The sequence below is a fragment of the Paramormyrops kingsleyae genome, chromosome 20 (assembly GCF_048594095.1).
Source record: "Paramormyrops kingsleyae isolate MSU_618 chromosome 20, PKINGS_0.4, whole genome shotgun sequence".
Taxonomy (NCBI): Eukaryota; Metazoa; Chordata; class Actinopteri; order Osteoglossiformes; family Mormyridae; genus Paramormyrops; species Paramormyrops kingsleyae.
Window position 1 is genome coordinate 1,994,531 of NC_132816.1, and position 9,476 is coordinate 2,004,006.

Here is a 9,476-nt window from a genome sequence, read left to right on the forward strand (position 1 = left end):
CATAAACAACAACGAAGCATGTGTTTTTATCTTTTTTATGGGGGGCACAGTGGCGCAGTTGTTAGCGCTATTACCTGGGACCAGGGTTCGAGTCTCTTCCCTGGATCTACGTCTGTGGAGTTTTTATCTGGGGTTTCCTGGGTCTCCCCCACCCCAATTACCAAATTCCAAGTACGTGTGAATGGACCCTGCGTCCGTAGGCTCCGGTCCCCCGCAACCCTGAATAGGACAAGAGTGTATAGAAAATGGATGGATGGATAGATGATTTCAACAATATGCCGACCTAAAAAATTCCTAAACCGCTTATCCTTCTGAGTGGCGGGGGGTCCAGAGCCTATCCCGGAAGCTACGGGCACGAGGCGGGGAACAACTTAGGACGGGGGGCCAGCCCATCGCAGAATTATACAAGCCTGTTTAAATTAACCTGATCATTACCATGGGCAAATTCAGAATTTAAATAGGCCGCGCTAACATCGTGCAGTATTTTGTCATTTTTGTTTTAATCGTAGTATTTAAAGACTACACATACGTATTTATCACTCATTTTGCTTTCAGATTTTAATTGGGTAACATAGTTCCAAGTCTCATTTAAATTTTATTTGGTGAATTTGGATTTTAAATTATATCATATTTGGCTGATAAACAAATAAAGATGCCTGGTTCTTATTGATTATACTAAACAGAGTTAAGATCCTGTACTTTATATTTTTTCCCCCGTAATTCTTAGCCTACATTTGGGAGATTTTAAAGATCAGCCTACCCAAAACCGCTGTCAATATTTGTAACAAAAAAGCAAATGGATGTTCTTTGAAAATTACACTAAGCTCCATGTGTCGATTTTGTGATTTGTCACTATTACATTATATATTATTATCACCTGGACAACTAGCGGGTTGTCTACTGGCAATTCGATCTTTGTCACAATTTGGCAACTTTTTCCTGCTCGTTTCTCAAAGAAGTACGTTGCCTCCATCTGCTGGTAGAAAAATTGAAATTGATTATCTATAATATCTAGGCCTATATACAAAACAGCAACTAAGTGTTTTCTGTCATTATAAACTGTATATAAATTATTAAGAAACTGCCGAAGTATTGGCGTTTTCTGCCAAAACATTTGCATACATTACTTGATTGATTAAAATAATATAAGGAGATTAACACGTGTATTCACAGATATGGGGTGTTCGCATGATTTATTAACTCCCTGGTTAACAAGACTGTTATTATATTTTAAAAGTTGTTAAAGGTTGAGAGTTGCTACAGTAAGTTTGTCAAAGGAAAACTACTGACTTAGGCTAATGATTTGAAAAATCTTCTATTTTTCTATTTCTACTTTCTAACAGTAAAATTGTTGTTAAAGGCAATATATATTCTATTTTTATTTATTTGCTGAATCACAAAATTCGACGTCCAGTCTTGCAAAGTGTTTTCTGTTTCAACCGGCTTAAGCTCAGGCCGTAGTTCGACTGCACGGTTGCGACAATTCCTTCCGCTGAAGAAAATAGAGCCTATAACAGTCGATAGATTTAGAGGTATATATTGCTATAAAACTTTCTTTATAAAACAATTCCCACTTACAGGTTTGGTAAACATACGGAAAATTGTGACATGATTCCAAAAGACAAGAATCGATAAAGATGGTGGTGGATTAATACTTGACATTTGCTCAGTGACACTACTGCGCAGAACTGGGGTTGGTACAAAACAGTACGGTTAGGGAGAAGTACATTGAACGCTTGATTTTTTTTTATTTGAATAAGAAAAACAAATAAATAATTATAAATGCCTGGAATGATGGAAAAGGGTTCTGAATATCTTGGGAAAGGGCGATCAAATGGGACGAAAAGCCCATCCAACGCTTCGAATGGACATTTTTCGGACGATAGTGGCAGCGACGAAGAGCATGGTATAGCCTCGAACTCTGTCTTTTAATTGTAGTTAGTAATTATTTGTTTAAAAATATATATTTTGTTGGAATAGTTTTAGTATTATTTTCTATTTATTCTTCTAGACGTTGGAATGCGAGTGGGATCGGAATATCAAGCGACTATCCCTGAATACGATCCTGGTAAAGTATTATCGACTATATCAACCATCTTGCTAGCAGTACAGTACCTGACGCTAGCAAGTGGTAGCCTCGATCTCCGTGTTTAAACCTCAACATTTAATGGTATTTTTAAATAAAAATTGCGACACAATAATAACTATGGACGGTTTATCTGGAAGTTTATAATGTATAAGTTTCGAGCGTTATTTTAATTGTTATATGTATATTTAATGACTTCGCGAAAGCTGCTCTTTTTGCTTACTAGCTAGTTTTAGGGTCTCATCGAGATATTAAAATGCTCCTGGTTAATGGATTTTTAATATAGGCATTCATTTGCGTCGAAATAGATGCAATGAAACGATGTCTGTAGTTACTAGTAGACAAGCCGTCGATCGGCCTCTCCGGTCCCCTTAACTGCGCTGCACGAATGCATGCAATGCAGCCTTTCCACCAAACTCGTTTCTTTTCCGTCTTGGCCATGATCAAGCTAACTATGGAGATTTTCTTTAAAACAACTCATATGGCGACTTGATCTGCGAAACTTTGACAGCCGATATCACGCGCGTTTGGTTGCTTCCTGGCGAGAGGCTGAACTACAAAAATGTGTCGCCGCGAAGTGTTAATGGGGCGGGCGAGTTTGCTGCTTGATCGCCGTGCCTCCGCGACATTTTGAAGGCGGTTCAGCTGACCTCCTGTGCCAAGTCGGATAGAGGAACTACAACCTTTTCATCTTCACCTAGGAGCATTATGGGACCAGAAGCGAGGACTGCAGTTAAACTTAAACGTGGGCATAGATCCCCGAGGACGGCGGCCGGAAAACGAACCTTTCTATAAACTTTTATATTAAACGTCGAGTGTGCTGCGACCTCATAATATATAAATACACAAACGCTTTACGTTCGCTAGCATGCATTCATGGTGAAACGTTTTAAATATGTTTTGAGTATAGGTTCCTAACATGTTAATGAATATTTAGAATTTAATTGATTTATTATTAGTCTATTGTAGTATTCATACGACATTATATTTTCTGTAAATTACCCGCAAATATCTAAAATCTCCGTTACGGGAGAAATAGCAGGGACCCTATATTTTATTACTGTTTTAGCGTTGGGTATTTGTATTTTTTGTCATGTTAAGTTTGAGATGAAAAGCAGCCCGTACTAAATAGTTTTGCTTTATTTTTAGGCTTTATAACTTCTACTTTTCATAGAATAGATCTAAAAATGGGGTAAGGGGATTACTGTGAATATTTATAATTTCTCAGTTCATATAAGTTTAATTATTTATTTTCAATTTTCTAAAGGATCTACAAAGTACAGCGAGAAGGACAGTGGAGGGATGCTGGTATGGTCTCCATACCATACAATTGTTGATACTAAATGTAAGACTCACATTTGCTTTTATTATTTATATAGCTCTTTTTCACCTTTCTGCTTTGTTTACGCTAACAGTGTTTCCTCTTCACAGTGGATGAATATATTGCCATTGCAAAAGAAAAACATGGATACAATGTTGAGCAGGTTGGTCTTTTATCCATTGATAGTGAAAATCCTGAAAATAATAGCTAGGCAGAAACAGTAATATTGAAATGTAAATATAGATAACATGATGTTCATGCATAATTTTATTAATAAAGCTGTTTTCCGTAATGAAACCCACACCTTTGACTCTCTGGTGCCCCCTGCAGGCTCTGGGGATGCTGTTCTGGCACAAGCATAACATAGAGAAGTCGCTGGCGGACCTGCCCAACTTCACTCCCTTCCCTGATGAATGGACTGTGGAAGACAAAGTCTTATTTGAGCAGGCCTTTAGTTTTCATGGCAAAAGCTTTCACAGGATTCAACAAATGGTAACTAGCCACCTAGGATCTATTGTGCATCATTTCTGAAATGTGATGTGTTGCTTTTACATAATTACCCTCACGTGTAGTTGGATCTGTGTGATGTATTTCTTATTTCAGTATTGAAAAGTGATGCGGTTTTTCTTTAGTTAAAATCACTGGCATTGTCATACCCTTAAGTTAGAACTTTCTATTTTTAATAATGTACCAATTATTGTCTTTCGCTAGCTGCCAGATAAGTCTATTTCCAGTCTAGTGAAGTACTACTACTCGTGGAAAAAGACCCGTTCCAGGACAAGTTTGATGGACAGACAAGCGAGAAAACTGGCAAATCGGAGTAACCAAGATGAGAGGTAATACTCCAGTACCTGGCGGTGCAAGAACCCTTGCACCTGATTTCCGTAAAAAGTAATAAATCACTTTCCATGATAGCGATGAAGAAATGGAAGAGGCGAATCCTATTGAAGCAAATGACAGTGATTATGACCCCACCAAGGAGACGAAAAAAGAGGTAACTCTCCTCAAAAATGTCTTTAATTTATTTGAAAAATTAATTCAAATTAATTGTAGTCCGAATTTCAACGAGCAGATCTCTTGGAATTTTGATATGACTTTCTAGCTGTTTTTTTGCCTTATGCTGGTTCAACTTCAGGAAGATATCTAGAGATCTGTGTTGCTGTTCTTCAGCTGTCTGTTCATGCACGTGTGTGCTGTCCTCCAAAGACCCATTCTGAGCCACCGACCCCAACCACAAAGATAGGGATGGGTAGGAGAGAGCATCAAACTCTGCAGCACCGCCACCACTCACAGCGCTCCAAGTGCCGGCCGCCCAAGGGCATGTACCTCACTCAGGAGGATGTGGTGGCTGTATCTTGTAGCTCCACAGCTGCCAACACTGTCCTCAGGCAGCTGGACATGGAACTGGTGTCCTTAAAGCGACAGGTATCACATTTTTACCATTCTGGTGCAGAAATCTCACTCTGCTTTGCACCGGTGAAATCTCAATGCTGTGCCAAATGGTCATCAAAGTAAAAGCCTTCTAGATGTGTGTGTGGTGACATCTAAAAAGTTAGGATTTCAAGCTATGTCCAAAACTGTGTCAGCAGTACTTAATATATTTCTGTTGTTGACTTAATGGATATGCTTTAACCTTTCAGATATTTCATTCTTTTAGTATTAATGTATTGCTGTACCAGATCTATTTCATTTTGTGACTTGTGTTTGTTTTTTTCAGGTCCAAAATGCAAAACAGCTGAACAGCATTCTCAAACAGAAGATGGAATCTGGTATAGATGATTACAGATTGCCTGAGGTAGTAATGACCACCTGCTGTTGTGGATCTGATTCTGAAACTATGAATGCACAATCACCCAAAAAAAACGATAGGTGGATTAACTGCTGAAAGTTTATATGCCTGGGAGCAAATGTTCTGGTAGTTATTAGTGTGCTAATATATACTGTGTACTAATATTTTCAGTGTACTGATATGTACTGTGTACTAATATTATCAGTGTACTAATATGTATGTCTTTCATGTAGTGCAACCAGAAAATTAATGCACGCTGGACAACAGACGAACAGCTTCTTGCCGTTCAAGGTAATTGTCACTTTTCCTTTAGCAAATAGCTAAAATATATATATGACATCTGTCTGTAGTTATCGTAAGGGTGATTTGCAATTAGTGCATATGGGAGAGCATCTCTGAATATCCCTACAATGTGCTTCGTCCCCAGGTGTCCGGAAATATGGGAAAGACTTTCAAGCTATCGCCGACGTTATTGGTAATAAAACCGTAGGGCAGGTAAAGAACTTCTTTGTCAACTACCGTCGTCGATTTAACTTGGAGGAGGTGCTGCAGGAGTGGGAGGCGGAGCAGGGAACGCGCGCCCCCAACGGCGACGCCGCAACCTCGGGGGAGGAGGGCAAAAACAGCTCCAACACTCCGACGTCAGGGAAGAGTACAGATGAAGAGGAAGAGGAGGTTGTGGACCGTTCTTCTTACCCTTAAAACCCTTGTGAATTAACAGCCATAGATGGTTTGTAGCTGATATCATATGGTTTTGAGTCACCTATATATTAGACTCTGTTCATATAAATTGTAATATATTTAGGTTACATTATACTTTTTGAATTTTATTTTGTTTTTTTAAGCAGGGAGTGTATTCCTCGTCCATGTGGCAGTTGTTACTTGTTTATGATTTAAAGCAACCTATAATACTGATTTATTATTATTATTACTATTATTATTATTTTAATCGCAAATTTTTAATCTCATCACCCAACATTGCTTTACATTACAATGGCAGAATTAGGTTTGCAGTTCCTTGATTTCCAGAGCTCATTTGTTGTTTGCTCAGTTATAAATGTGTTGCAGTCATATATGGCAAATTGTACACGTTTTTTTTTTTTTTGTTTTTCTTTTTTGTTTGTTTGTTTTCTTTGACCTGCATTTCAAGAGGATGGTAGCAAGCAGCTTCGCTATGAGTGTAAACGCCTTGAATTGTTAATGGCTTCCAACAACATCCTTTTGGGTGCCATAACTTTATGTAGATCAGTTTTTAAAAACTATGCGCTACCAGGTAGACCAAAAAAATGTAACAGTTGAACGGTGCGTTGTGCCAAAATAAAATAAACTATATTAAACGACCTCGATCCTGTTAGTTTCTGTTATACTCTGATGAAGCCACAATCTGGCAAAACGTTTGTTTAACTCCGGGCTACTCGTGCCTCAGTGTTATTAATAAATTCTTGATTTATTTCTAACAATTTCTATTGCTTTATTGAGTGTGAACCGATTTCTCAAATTTTCCTGTAGCAACAAAAGCTGATTTAGCTTAAAAATATGAAAGGGTTACAGTAATCTTTTCTTTTTCACCTCATTATTTGACGTTTGACAGCACTGTTTAACCCACTGCTTGATGTTGACGTGAGTTAATCAGTCAGGTGATCTGATGAGAAGCAAATGCGAACTAACCAAGTGTCTCCTCCAGGGCCAGATGACCCCAGCGTCAGGCCCATCCCCCGTGGCTCAGGCCTCGCTGGCCCCGCCCCCAGCCACCAGCACGGCGTCCCTGAACCAGCCGCCGCCCCTGCTGCGGCCTGGCCTGCCCAGCACCCCCGCCCTGCACCGCCAGCCTCCGCCACTCCAGCAGCAGGCCCGATTCCTCCGGCCGGCACTCAACCAGCCACCCCCCCTCATCCGGCCCTCCAACCCCATGCCCCCCCGCCTCAATCCCCGCCCCTCCTTGGCGTCGGTTGCCGGCCAGCAGCCCCCGACCCTGATCGGCATCCAGACGGAGACGCAGTCGTCGTCCTTGCACTGAGAACGTGTCGTTTACAAGAGAACGTTATCCCCCCCCCTCAAAAAAAGGCTACATTGTTTGGTGTCACTATTGTTTGTTGTAAGCAGGTCAAGTTTTTGTACATAAGTACAGTCTTAACGTTTATTATGTAAACTCTGTAATCCAGTACATGTTATTTGTGGCTTTGTATTTATTTCCAAACTGTTTAATTATAGATTATGATGTGTGACTGAAAACATAACAGCAGTTCAAAAAATGTCCCTCAGTCACCCCAGGGGGATATTGGTGATGCCCGTTGTTATATAACTGCCAAAAGAAAGTACCAAAATATATACAAAGAATCAAAAGCTTAAAAATTAAGCTAGTGGTAGTTTAGAAGTTAAGGATATTGTTTTGTTATGTGTCTTTCAACAATCCTATTGTTTTTGTTCTCAAGTTTTGTTCAAATTTTATGAAGCACATTAGTTCTGTGTTGTATGTAAATATTTGGTTATTTATTTTATACCTGGTGCTATGGACTCCTGACTAATTTGTGTGGAATAGTTGTTGCCATAAAAGTGCTCTTAATTAGTGAGAAGCTTTTTTTTTTTACTATAATTTTATAATTCTGTTTAGCACATTACAGAAATTAGGATATGATTATGGATATTTTTTTTGGTTGTTGAAAAAAATCTCGTAGATTTGTAAATTAATTAGTTTACTTTTTTTATCTTTTCCTCTTTTAATGTGAACGAAAATGGTATGTACATTTCATTTGGATCCTTTTATTTTTCATGTTACCATGCGAATATCCCAATTAATTGGTCACCACCACTGACACACTGAAGTAGTTTTATTTATTTTATTGTTAGGCTTTTGAGTGTGAACGGTAAAACAGAACAGAACTCCATAGGCTTATCCGACCTTCCTAAAGTTTACCGCTGTTGTAATTATTTTTCCCTGCATGGCGCCGAAAATACCGTTATCGATGAAAACACGATGGCGGAATAGGAATGTGGCCCTGCCCCAGAGAAGAGGGGTTCTAACTCTCCAGAACTGTACGTTATTAAGACAAACACCTGAGTACAATCTCAGGTGAATATTTATAATTGGTTGCTTTAAAAAAAATCTTGTGGGTTAGCTTATGGTACTTATTGCATTAATGTCCTCTTGAAACACTGAACATGTATGTAACCGTAAACCCGCAGGCTGCTGGGACTTTTACAGTACACGCCATCCTGCCTTAACTATACTGCATGACATTGCAAACATATCCTTCTCGTCTAATTAATTAGTAAATGTGAACTGCATGCTTAGATGGAATAAGGCAGATGTAGCTTTTCCAGATGATTGTCTTATATACCAACCTATTGAAAGTTAGTTCTCTTGTGTACATTTTGATCCTCATCTTTCTTTCAGCCCTTCGTTCATTACAATATTATTAAAATACAGCATTCAGCGTGCTTGTGCAGTTACTGGGTTTGGACTGTTGACTTTTTAACGAAGCTTTGTTTTACACAGTATTACCGCAGGTGTACAGTACATTTGATAATTTTGCCATTTGAAAATGAAACCTCGGACATTGAATACACGAGACATACTGATCAAATAATGGAAATTAAAGATATTGCCAACATTAAAACATGTAAGGCAATCTGCATTGTATTTTATGTTTGTAGAGGCCTTTCATATTTTGTTAATATGTCGAAACGCTGGCTTTCATTGTACCACACTGCAGATGTCAGTAATAGGATGATATACGGTATTTTTTGTAAGATAAAATATAGATATTTAACTTAATTAACTTAATTTAATCTTTTACGTAAGTAGCTTGTGATTCAGTTTAAAACATAACTATAAATCAGAGCAATTAGGCGTGAAGAACAAAATGCAATTTCCGAAGAGGTTATAACGTGTAGTGGACGCGCATTTACTGCCCTGTAACAGCAGTGTATACGATATCGACAAATCCCCAGTCATCCGCATGTATTGACATGCCATTGTTTAATATTTTTAATTGTGGTTCTGTTCTTCCCATGCAACTTGTGGATAAGAAGCATTAAATTCGGGAGTAATTTGTGCCGCCGGTTTGCTGTAGGCCTATTATTTATCCGTCTTATTCGTAATTCTGTTTAGTTTTGCTCTTGTTTGTAGCCGATGTGAATATAATCGCCCATACATTTGCAGTGAACACTTTCTGCATGCCCCACATAGTCAATACAGGTCGAAAAAGTTTTACCAGAGACCCTTAAAAAGCCCTCTAGGTGCGATCACATCCGTCTCAGTTATGGTAAGTGTTGCTTTT

General features: G+C 38.7%; 1 protein-coding gene across 3 annotated transcripts; it reads left to right on the forward strand.

Moving 5' to 3' along the window:
- The first annotated feature begins 1,659 nt into the window (after positions 1-1,659).
- Positions 1,660-8,646, forward strand: rcor3 (REST corepressor 3). Of its 3 annotated transcripts, none has more exons than XM_023830393.2 (12): positions 1,660-1,906; positions 2,012-2,068; positions 3,354-3,431; positions 3,518-3,570; positions 3,738-3,899; positions 4,119-4,243; positions 4,323-4,401; positions 4,578-4,832; positions 5,125-5,202; positions 5,430-5,487; positions 5,624-5,871; positions 6,881-8,646. In XM_023830393.2, exons 1-12 carry the CDS (start codon positions 1,783-1,785, stop codon positions 7,211-7,213), a joined length of 1,650 nt encoding a protein of 549 aa, XP_023686161.1. In that variant the 5' UTR covers positions 1,660-1,782; the 3' UTR covers positions 7,214-8,646. The 3 variants fall into 3 exon arrangements, with proteins under 3 accessions (XP_023686161.1, XP_023686162.1, XP_023686164.1); XM_023830394.2 differs by having other exon boundaries at positions 4,614-4,832; XM_023830396.2 differs by lacking the exon at positions 6,881-8,646 and having other exon boundaries at positions 1,661-1,906; positions 5,624-6,536.
- Positions 8,647-9,476: the final 830 nt, after the last annotated feature.

Excerpts from the sequence above, each read along its gene's own strand:
- rcor3 (XM_023830393.2), top strand. The coding sequence starts at position 1,783 with ATGCCTGGAATGATGGAAAAGGGTTCTGAATATCTTGGGAAAGGGCGA. Across the intron at positions 1,907-2,011 it reads TGGCAGCGACGAAGAGCATG|ACGTTGGAATGCGAGTGGGA; the intron begins GTATAGCCTCGA and ends TTATTCTTCTAG. Across the intron at positions 3,900-4,118 it reads TTCACAGGATTCAACAAATG|CTGCCAGATAAGTCTATTTC; the intron begins GTAACTAGCCAC and ends GTCTTTCGCTAG.